At 38.3% G+C, this 11,655-nt stretch overlaps 1 protein-coding gene across 7 annotated transcripts in view; it reads right to left on the bottom strand.

The window, feature by feature from the left end:
- Nucleotides 1-11,655, bottom strand: part of MCM9 (minichromosome maintenance 9 homologous recombination repair factor) — a 145,410-nt gene that overhangs the window by 122,169 nt on the left and 11,586 nt on the right. For all 7 annotated transcript variants that reach the window (XM_037742949.1, XM_017541070.2, XM_017541066.2 and 4 more), the window contains 3 exons: nucleotides 7,178-7,494; nucleotides 5,373-5,454; nucleotides 961-1,161 (listed from right to left, as the gene is read on the bottom strand). In XM_037742949.1, the coding sequence (XP_037598877.1) occupies nucleotides 961-1,161; nucleotides 5,373-5,454; nucleotides 7,178-7,494 (600 nt within the window). The remainder of the gene's footprint in view (nucleotides 1-960; nucleotides 1,162-5,372; nucleotides 5,455-7,177; nucleotides 7,495-11,655) is intronic.

Below are 11,655 nucleotides of genomic sequence, written 5' to 3'. Positions count from 1 at the left end.
GTGATCCACCCGCCTCGGCCTCCCAAAGTGCTGGGATTACAGGCTTGAGCCACCGCGCCCGGCCCACCCGGCTAATTTTTGTATTTTTGGTAGAGACTGGGTTTCACCATGTTGGCCAGGCTGGTCTCAAACTCCTGACCTCAAGTGACCCAACCGTCTTGGCCTCCCCAAGTGCTGGGATTACAGGCATGAGCCACCACACCCAGCCGGAAGCCTTATTTTTAAAAATAATATCTATCTCATTCAGCAGGTGATTTAAGAATAAAGTAATCAATATCTCTTAGATTTGAGGGCAGTGTTACTAGAAATGTCTACTACTGGCTTCAGTTTATTTTTCTCAGAAGATGTCTCCATGGAGAAATGAAAACAGGCACTTGAAGATTTAATTGGCGCTTTATACACTTAGGATTTTTCAGTAAAATACACTACAAACCCAGTGGCTTTGATGTTTTAGTCTATGTAATTACACCTGAATGTCACAGTAAAAATTTTTGTTTGTAATGACAAAGCTTACTGTCTGCATCTTCTATCTCTCGTAGTTATTCTCTATTTTAAAATCTTCAGCCAGAATAGTGTAAAGTTACCTTTACTACTGAAAATACATCAAAGAGAAACAACAGCTTTAATGGGATGAGGTTTCATAATAGGATGAGTTTCGCCTTTTTAAAGAAGTATATTTTTAATGGATATGATAGGAAACTCTGAAATTGTCTAGGCAGTGTATGTGGTATTTAAAATAATAGTTAGATATGGAATACCTCCAGGCAGATTGCTAAATAGAAGAGTATGACAGAAAAGGGATTCAAAGGGAGACTATGGCTAGAGGTATGACTAATGCTACCCTTTAAACTCAGCCGTTGAGTTATGCAGCATATAAGGCTGTCAAATCACAGACATCATATTTAACCACTGAATGTAATACCATTAATAGTAATCAGTTGTATACCCTTAAACACAAACCTGAAAAGGGATCGCTCTTATAGGAGTCCCAAAAACCTTCAAATTCCTTTCGGACCTCCTCATCCATGATGACCCCTGACGACTGCTCATTATTTACTTGGATATAATTTGCTTTCAGGACTATCTCCACTTCACAGCGCACATCTTGCTGAAAGGGCTTCCACCGTTGCATTACAACCCCATAAATAGTAAGGTCATCACCTAGGAAAAAGCACCAAGTGAGTCTAGCAGTAGCATCCTGCATGCTGAACACAGACTCAACATAATAAAGGACCAGAAATTAGAAAGAAACAACTACCTAACTAGGGTTTCCAGTGTGTACGCTCATCCAGAAAACAATTTAGGGGCAGAATAACGCCCCAGATTCTTGATTTTTGTTCCCAACAGTCATTTGTATCTGCACAGTGAAAAGCTGAAGTCAGTATTTCCTATTTTTAATAACCTGCTGCATGATAATCATACCAAATTATTACTCTTCACTGGGAAAATAGTTTACTGGATGATTCATTCATCAGTTACATTGGGTGAAATGTTCATCCACACGAGTCTCTAACCATTTAGCTCTCATTTAGAGAAGAGATGTGGGAACTGCAGCCCAGAAAGTTAAACTATAATTTGGAGTCAGGAAAAGAGACAACCTTGTGATGACTGGCAGGTAGTTTGAGTACACGTTCATTTTTACATAACTAATTTGTTAATATTTTACTCAATGCCCCCTATCTTTTTTAGTGATCCAAAGAAGCAACAAACTAAGAAATGAATAAATAACTGCTCTACTTCAAAGTTCCCTCCCACAAAATATAAAAGCGCAAGATACAATCCTGCTTGATCCTTGTTGATGGTTCTCTCCCACCTGAGGAAACTCTCCCACCATTCCTGGTAGGCAGAGGCAACTTTCATAGATTTTCCTAAGAGGCCCTGGGTAGTTTATAGGCACACTCGCCAAACATTGCCATCTGTGCTTATTATGATGTACAATGCAATGCATCAGTTATATACAAATGTTTGCCATTTGATATTTTGGTACCGGAGAAAGGGGGCTAAAAACAAAGATGAAAAAAATCATAATCCTGGTCCCCCCAAATTTTAATCTTGTTGAATGTAGGGTTTTGGATGTGCCCCAACCTCAATCTTGGTATTTATATTATGCATAATAAACACTGTCTCAGAACTAACAGGCAATTCTTCATTTCCAAGCCTTTGTGCCAATTATATAGTATGTGCTGATGAAAAATGCCTTTCACTCTCTAAATTTCAATGTGTAATCTGCAGAGCTTTTGATTTCCTAAAGGAAAATGCTATATGCATGGAACTGGTGGTGCCAATTCACAGAATAGAAGGCACATTTCTAGCTAAAGGCAACTTCATACTAAATGGTTACAAACACATTAAGTAAGTGCTTTACAAGTTTCCAAGATCTTTCCTAAGCCACTACTTAATCATTTTCAAACCCAATCAGGAATGATAATCATTAACTATATTGTCTGACCCCAAATTTCCAGATAAAAATAATCGGGGGCAACTTTACATGAGCACATGGAACAATTCTCTATTATGGTCATTTTAATGGATTATGTTTAGGTTGTTTCTAAACTAGTAGAATGAGGAACTTAACTTTTAGATATATGACCCATAAGTAATAATCTAATGTTGATAAGCAGTGATTATGTGGAAAATAGAGAGCACTGAAGCATGGCCAAGAGTACTGACCTCATCAGATTTAGATTTAAATCCCAGCTCCACTGTTCATAAGGCTATGTGACTTTGGGCAAATTACCTACCTTTCCTAAGCCTGTTTCCTGACCTACAAAATGTGAATGACTGTATTTACATCATAGTACTATAGTGAGAATGAGATCAGATAATCTATGTAAATTACTTTATGCAATATCTAGAACACAGTAAGTACTCAATAAATATTAGCTATTTTTATACTAAACCTACTTTACATTTGTAAGGTAATTAATACATTTAAAAGCCCTTCAATATATACATGTTTTCATTTACTCAAATATTTACTGAATGGCAGATTCATATAATCACCAGAACAATTGTGAGATACACATGATAGTCCAAGGCAACACATACTCATCTTAAACTTCTGTATCTTTCAAAAGTAATGTTATAAGCAATGTTATTTTCAGGAAGCTGAAATTCTTACTTTTCTACAATCCAGTCTCTTTGTGTCCCTACATCATCTGTAGCATCTTTATACTGTAGCCATTCTCAGTCAGACCCATCTCTCGGACATTTACCAGCACACAACCTCCAACTTCATTACTCTGCACATGCCGAAGTGGGGTTCCTAACTAGATCGTAAATTCCTGAAAGGCGAGGATTACATACGATTTATGTCTTTTGAGTCCCACAGAGGTTTATAGCCGTGGATACATGAAAAAATAGCTATTGGTAGATTGCTTCTATCCATCCTTCATTATTGATGACATTTGAAAGAAAAACAAATTAAGGCTTGTTTCCAGAACAGAAAGCATTCAGTTTAGATGAACTACATGAAAAGATCTTATTCTCGTTTGACGGATATTTATATGTTCAGGCTGAGCTTATATAAGAGCTGCTTTGCTGAGATAGATATTACATATTTAGGTTAATATCTAGTCCTATATGGGCAAGGTATTTTGACATATTTTGGGGTTGCTTAGCCCACAATCCATAATCAAAGCTGTTATCTCATTAGTGTACTATGTAGACAACTATACATTAAGTCAGTTATCTGCAACCTAGAAGAGGGCCCTCACCAGAATCCAAACACACTGGCACCCTGATCTCCAACTTCCAGCCTCCAAAATTGTGAGAAATAAATGTCTGTTGCTAAAGTCACCCAGTCTAAGGTAATTTGTTATAGCATCCTGATACAGTTTGCATATTTGTCCCCACTCAAATCTCACGTTGAGATATAATCCCTAGTATTGGAGGTGAGGCCTGGTAGGAGGTGTTTGGATCATGCAGGTGGATCCCTCATGAATGGCTTGGGCCATCCTTTTGGTGATAAAGGAGCTCTCTGAGTTCTCATGAGCTCCATTCATTTAAATGTGTGTGGCACCTCCTCCCTCCCCACCCTTGCTCCCTGCTTTCATCATGTGATGCGACTACGCCCCATCTCCCTTCTGCCATGACTGTAAACTTCCTCAGGCCTCAAAAAGAAGCTGAGCCTATGTCTGCACCATGCTTCCTGTATAGCCTGTGGAACTGTGAGCCAATTAAAATTCTTTTCTTTATAAATCAACCAGTTTCAGGTATTTCTTTGTAACAACACATGAATGGACTAACATACAGCCCAAAATGACTAAAACCTCACCCTTCTGGAAATACTTTTGAGTTCTTCTTAGTCTCCCCAGTGAGGAGAGGGAACACGATGAGTTGAGAGGGACAAAGGAGAGCTTAGGACTAGACTGGTTGGCCTAAAGAGTAAAGCATAAACTCAGAATGACACTGGAACAATCAGGCTTTTGGAGCTCTCAGATTTCCAGAACAGTTCTGAGGCTCAGAACATCTTTAAATTGCCTGGAACATTACAGATTATTGAGATCAACTGCTACTGTTAGGCCTAAATCCCTAACAATGTACTGTATATGCTGTGCTAGACTGTCTATGAGAAAAAGAACTCATCACCATCCAAGGCCCACATTAGACACCTCTAAATATTAGGAAGTAAGTCAAAATCTACCTCCTTGTGGCCTATCCCACTGAAACCCAATAGTATCTTCTGTAATTACAATTCTATTTCTATGTGACAGTCTTCTAACTATTGAAAGTTGGCTGTCATGTCCTTCCTCAGGCTTCTCCATGCTAAACATGTGTAGTCCTTCACTAAGTATGGGTTTCAAGTTCCCTCCCGAGTCAGGTGATCAGCCAGTGAAAACACTGAGGACCCTCAGGAGACAGCAGACCAAAATCAGTGACTCCTATCATGGTGACACCAGCACAGACCAGAGAGGAATGATCTCCTTTCTTCTGGACACCAACAAGACATGCAGCAACATTTAACAGTGTGGCCTTCTCTAATTCATTTTATAAAATTGCCCACTAAATTCACTAGATTTTTTTTAAAGTTCCTGCTGTGAAGCTATACTGTACTGAAAAGGGCCTTAAATTAGGCATCAGTGGTTCTGGATTCATATTCCAATTATGCCACTTAATTCTCTACAACCTTAGGCAAGTCAGGTTCTTCATCCATAAAACAAGCACCTGGATGAGCTGCTGTTGTACAGGTCTTGCCCAGCTTTCTTCCTTCTATCACTTCCCACCTGTATGCCAGTTTCTATTCTCAAGGTGAGCAATTAAAGCCTCTATATTCCCTTGCCAGTGATCCTGGGAAAATAAAAAGTGACTTTTCCTAATCAATACTTTAGGACCTCCTACACAAGCTAAAAAATAATAATAATAATTCTTACCAGATTTGCAACTATCCACTAAGTCATCTTCCAGAATAACCTTCATAGATCGTGGAATACTTCCAACAGATAGCCTTTGAACCTGGCAAAGAAAACAGATTCTGAGTATGCTAAAATACATGTTAAGTATCCAGAAGTCTAGCAGTATTTGTAATTACTATCTCCATTTCTCTGGTTTTAACACACAATTTAATTATAATGGGGCTTTAAGTAATTTTTCTTGAAAACTATGCCTACTATCAATTTAAGAATTCACTAAATAAAACACCCACATGGAAAATATCTCTAAATATAATCTATAGAAGCTACCTTGCAGGTGGTCAAAGTAAATGAATGCTCCAACTACTACATTTAATAAGAAAGTTAACTTTATCTAGAAAATAGGGGTATTTCTTTCCTGACTGCTAATCAAAAGACCTGGGACAAACTGCCCAGTTCCTATGATTACTCCTTAGTAAAGAACCCTAGTTTTATTCCATATGGATATGTGCCTAATACAAAGACTGTATTTCCCAGGCTCCCTTGAACATTGAACACTATGGTCATATGATGGAGTTCTGACCAATGAGATATCATAAGTAGACAATGCAGACTTGTGAGGAGACTGCTTAAGTGGAGAATTGGTTAAGTGATAGGAACTTTTGCCTATTGTTCTCTGACTACAAGAGATGTGATGGAGTTGTAGCCAGCATCCTGGCCCCACAGCCAACCATCAGAAGAGAAGCCATGTATTAAGAATGATTGAGGCCAGGTGCGGTGGCTCATGTCTGTAATCCCAGCACTTTGGGAGACCGAGGCAGGTGGATCACCTGAGGTTAGGAGTTTGGGACCAGCCTGACCAACGTTGTGAAACGCTGTCTCTACTAAAAATACAAAATTAGCCAGGTATGGTGGCACACGCCTGTAATCCCAGCTACTCGGGAGGCTGAGGCAGGAGAATCACCTGAACCCAGGAGGTAGAGGTTGTAGTGAGTCAAGATCACGCCACTGCACTCCAGCCTGGGCAAGAAGAGTGAAACTCCTTCTCAAAAAAAAAAAAAGAAAAGAAAAGAATGGTTGAATAGAAAAATAGAGTCTGAGTTCTCAACAATGAACTAGTCTTGAACTGCCTGTCTCTTAGGTTAAGAATAAACCTTTGTGTTCAAGCTGCAAGCAAATGAATATCAGGCTCACCCTTATTTGTTTAAGAGTGTTTACAAATACTTCATTTAGCACAGCAAATAACATTGGATTCAAACTCCAAATCCTGTGCACTCCACTGTGATTTTTATTTTTATTTTTTTATTTTTTTAGAGACAAGTTATCATCTGTCAACCAAGCTGGAGTGCAGAGGCACAATCCATAGATCACTGCCACCTGTGATCCTGAGCTCACATGATCTTCCTGCCTCAGCTTCCTGAGTAGCTGCAATTATAAGCACAAGCTGCCATGCCTGGCCACTCTAATGTTTAACCATTTAAGCATTAATTAATCTCCTACCCTTTAGTTAAGAACATTAATTTTCTTCTGTTATTCAGTTAAGAACAGCTAGGGTAGACTTCTTAAATATTCATTTCTTTAATTTTAACATAATTAAGTCATTTCACAACTTTCTTGTCAATACTCTACCTAAAAAGGATGATGACTGCATGGTTTCTAAAGACTATATTCAGATATATGTGGAAGAGTTTCAAGCTTGATCTTCTACAAAGTGATAACACAAGTCCATTTGTATCCATTCTGTGTTTCCTAATCCCACCAATGTGCCCATAGCTGAAAAACATTTCTTCAAATTTGTTATTTATCTCATTCATGTGATCATTTACCTGTTCCTGAATTTTGATTTCCTGGTAATCTCTACACCTGGCTGGAGATGAAGACAAATTTGAGAGGCACGTGAATTTAGAGGAATCACAGCTCTCCAAGCTGGGACATGAGGATGGCCGGCAAAAGGTGTAATACTGCTCAAAGTCAGCCTTGACCACGAACACATACTTGCATTTGTTACACATGTAATCCCGCTCAAACTCCAGAACCTTCACCAGACTTGTTCGAATCACTGTCCCAGTGACAGATAAAAAGTGTCCCACATCCTTGGTTTTAGGTATGTGTTCCCTCACCAGCTCAGGACAGACAGGTAAACCTGATGGAGAAACAAACAAAAAAAACAGCATCAACTTTAAATCTTGAGATTTTACTCTGAGGGATATATTCTTCTCCTATTTCCTGAAAGATGAATTTTAACTTCAGGGGAAAACATGATTGCATTTTACTAAGAAAAAATCAGATCATCAACTCTATTGAGAAAAGAATTATTTCAAATAACAATTACCAGTAAAGGTTTTTTTAATCCAGACCCTGCACAATGAGTAGACTGTTTTAAAGCACGTAGCTAGATGCTATAATAACCAAGATTTTCAAAAGGACTTATTCTCAAAAGAGGGCTCTCAGTAGGATCTAAAGTATATAATTGTAATGGCATTTAACAAAGAATATATTGCTGCTTGCCACACATAAAATTAACTGATGACTCTTTAGTAAACCACGAAGCAGACTGATAAAGAGATGGTAGCATGATGACCAAAGAGTTCCACAACACTAGAAAGTTACTTTTTTTAGTCAGACTCAGCATTTATTAACACATAAATATGACAGTGTTTTGGAGCCCTGACTTACCTAGTGGTTTAGCCACAGCATCACCTTATCCTTTAAATGCCTTGTTTTCTTCAAAAAACAGGCAACAGAAAAGGTGCAAAATGCCAAAGAAAATCCTGACTCAGTCTCGGCACCATGGCTCACAGTTGGGAGGCAGGGGTAGGAGAATCGTTGGGGCCCAGGAGTTCAAGACTAGCCTGGGCAACACAGTGGGACCCCATCCCTACAAAAAATTAAAAAATAAGCTGGGCGTGGAGGACCATGCCTATAGTCCCAGCAACTTGGTGGGACTGAGGTGGCAGGATCTCTTGAACCCAGGGGGTCAAGGCTGCAGTAACCATGGTCATGTCACTGAACGCCAGTTTGGGCAACAGAGCAAGACCCTGTCAAAAAAAAAAAGAGAGAGAGAAAGAGAAGGAGGGAAGGAGGGAGGGAGGGAGGAAGGAGAAAGAGATAAAGAGAAAAAGAGAGGAGAGGAGGAGAGGGGAGGGGAGGGAGAATATCTTATGTGGAAATCCCCTCTTTCTCATGTTTGGCTACAACACGCCATTGGGGTGGAAAGATGCTGGCTGTGATGAGCAAAGGCTAATTCCTAACAGGTTTATTGGGGAAACATTTGTTATGCTGGTTCAAGTCTCCTGTCTTGTCCTCAGTATTTAGTGGTTCAAAAACCAGTTAAGTATGCCTACTGAAGCCTATCAGATTGTCCAGACCATGAGAAATGCCATAATAGGACTCATTATACCTCAAGTTTCCTATGGTCAGCATATTTTCTCCTGGTTGATACATCTATTCTGAAAGCCAATCAGAAGGTAGTTTAGGAAGTATGAGGGTAAAAAGCAAATTAGAGTAACTGAATGTTTAAGGTGCCAGGCTACGTTAACCTACTGTTACAGGTTACAAGTCTACAGATAGACTTGAATTTTCTCCATTGGTTGGCTGAAACTCTCTCTCCATACACTGTAGACTCTATAGACAAACAAGGTGGCCATTGCCAACATTTGCCCCATGACTACTTTTTCTATGCTTCCAAGACTGACTTGCCCATTTTCTAATGAACGTATTCATTATTTATGTTAATTCAGGTCGCATCGCATTTTGCCATTAAGGGAGTCATGCTTTTGGTTCATATTCCAGAATGTTAAAAAACAAGAAACAGCCCAGAAGTCTAGCTCTCTTGTTTACCTGGGCTTAACTGGAATATATATTATGGTAATACAACTTAACACTGCTCGTAGATTCTTAGTTACATTTATTTTGCCCCCACATGAATACTTTTAAAAAAAGATGAACATTTTTTAATAAGATATAATTCACATAACATAAAATTTACCCTACAAAGTATATAATTCAGTGGTAATTAGTATATTCACAATATTGTACAACCATCACCTATCTAATTCCAGAATATGTTCACAATTTCAAAAAGAAACCCTATACCCAGTAGCAGTCACTCCCCATTCTTCCATAACCCTAGCTGCTGGCAACCATTGATCTACCTTTGGTCTTCATGAATTTACCTCTTCTGGAAATTTCACATGTAGATACTTCATGACTTACAATGGGGTTACATCTCAATAAATCCATCGTAAATTGAACATGTTGTAAGTTGAAAGTGCATTTAGTACACCTAACCCACTGAACATCATAGCTTAGCCAACCTAGCCTACCTTGAATGTACTCAGAATACTAATATTAGCCTACAGTTGGGCAAAATCATCTAACACAAAGCCTATCTTATAATTAAGTGTTGAATATATCATGTTATTTATTGAATATTACACTAAAAGTGACAAACAGAATAATTTATGAGTACTCAAAGCATGGTTTCTACTGAATCACTTTCACATAATCATAAAGTCAAAAAATTATAAGTCAGGGATATCTGAACGAAATCATACAACATGTGGTCTTTTAAATCTGGCTTCATTCACTTAGAATGTTTTCAAGATTCATTCATGTGGTAACATACACAGTACTTCATTCCTTTTTATGGCTATGTAATATTCCACTGTTAAGATATACCATATTTTGTTTTTCCATTTATTAGTTAATGGACATTTAGGGAATGCCGGGCGCGGTGGCTCAAGCCTGTAATCCCAGCACTTTGGGAGGCTGAGGCGGGTGGATCACAAGGTCAAGAGATTGAGACCATCCTGGTCAACATGGTGAAACCCCGTCTCTACTAAAAATACAAAAAATTAGCTGGGCATGGTGGCGTGTGCCTGTAATCCCAGCTACTCAGGAGGCTGAGGCAGGAGAATTGCCTGAACCCAGGAGACGGAGGTTGCGGTGAGCCGAGATCGCGCCATTGCACTCCAGCCTGGGTAACAAGAGTGAAACTCCATCTCAAAAAAAAAAAAAAAAAAAAAAAAAAAAAAAAAAAAAAAAAAAAAAAAAAAAAAAAAAAAAATGGACATTTAGGTTGTTTCCACTTTTTGGCTATTATGAATAATGCTACTACAAACATTTGTATGCAAATACTTGTTTGAACTGTTTTCAATAATCTTGGGCATACACTTAAGGAGCAGAATTACTGGGTCACATGGTTATTAAAATAATTTTATTTTTATGTGTGCCATCACTAAGTGCACTTTATTGTACATATACAGAATGATACTCGAGTAGAAAATATGATAAATAACCCAATCTGATTCTCAAAATACAAACAGAATGTACAACAATTACTTCTAAGAAGATAAGGAAGGTAAAAAGGAGAAAAAAAATATGTTAATAAAATTTACTTTAACAGTAATTCCTTGGGTTTTTGAAATATTCATTCTCTCTTCCTTGGTCCCAAAGAAATATCATTTTTGCCTCACATTTCTAGTTCCCTCATCTCAGTTCTGCTTCAGATGCAAACTGATTGTTCAGTTTAAATTATATAGTCAATATATTAAAACAAGAAAAACTACTTGAGAACCACATTACAGAAAATGTGGTATTACTCTGATGTTATGCATAACTGAAGAATGCTCAATAAGACTACAGACTGCCTAGCATAATTTAGAAAAGTCTTTGGATTTTCAATGTGATGAAGTAATATATGAATGAATTCTTACATAATATAAACTGTGTAGACAGACATTGTTATTTTTGGCTTAAAAACAAATTTTGGTTCAAAAACAAAGCTATGTGTAATTTAATTGTGGTTTCATTCCTAGAAAGGTATAGTTAATTTGACAGTGTTTCCTACTGTAAACAGCACCTTAGAATGGAAGAATTAAACACCATGTGTCCCATTGCTTCTAGAGTAACCCGAGCAACACATAATGAAGGCCAAATCTCCTTTGCTTTTACCCTTCTGTGGCTTGCCATAGATCTAAGAATAAGGAACCAAATCTGGACTGGACTACAGGGCCTTTTGTGACTGGCTTCCTGTTTTATCAAGACTTCTGAGCACTTTTTCACACACAGTGCTTCCTTTGTCTCAGGGCTCTCCTCTTCATTTTGTTCCTCAAAAATCCCCACACTAAGAAGCAATGCAATGGTTAAAAACACAGACTTGGGCCAGGCACAGTGGCTCACACTCGTAATCCCAGCACTTGGGGAGGCCAAGGTGGGTGGATCACCTGAGGTCAGGAGTTTGAGACCAGCCTGGCCACGTTGGTGAAACCCTGCCATCTCTACTAAAAATACAAAAAAAAAA

This window comes from Cebus imitator, unplaced genomic scaffold, assembly GCF_001604975.1.
Source record: "Cebus imitator isolate Cc_AM_T3 unplaced genomic scaffold, Cebus_imitator-1.0 Scaffold130, whole genome shotgun sequence".
NCBI classification, from domain to species: Eukaryota; Metazoa; Chordata; class Mammalia; order Primates; family Cebidae; genus Cebus; species Cebus imitator.
The sequence above is the reverse complement of the archived record's forward strand: the minus strand, read 5'-3'. Positions and strand labels throughout refer to the sequence as shown.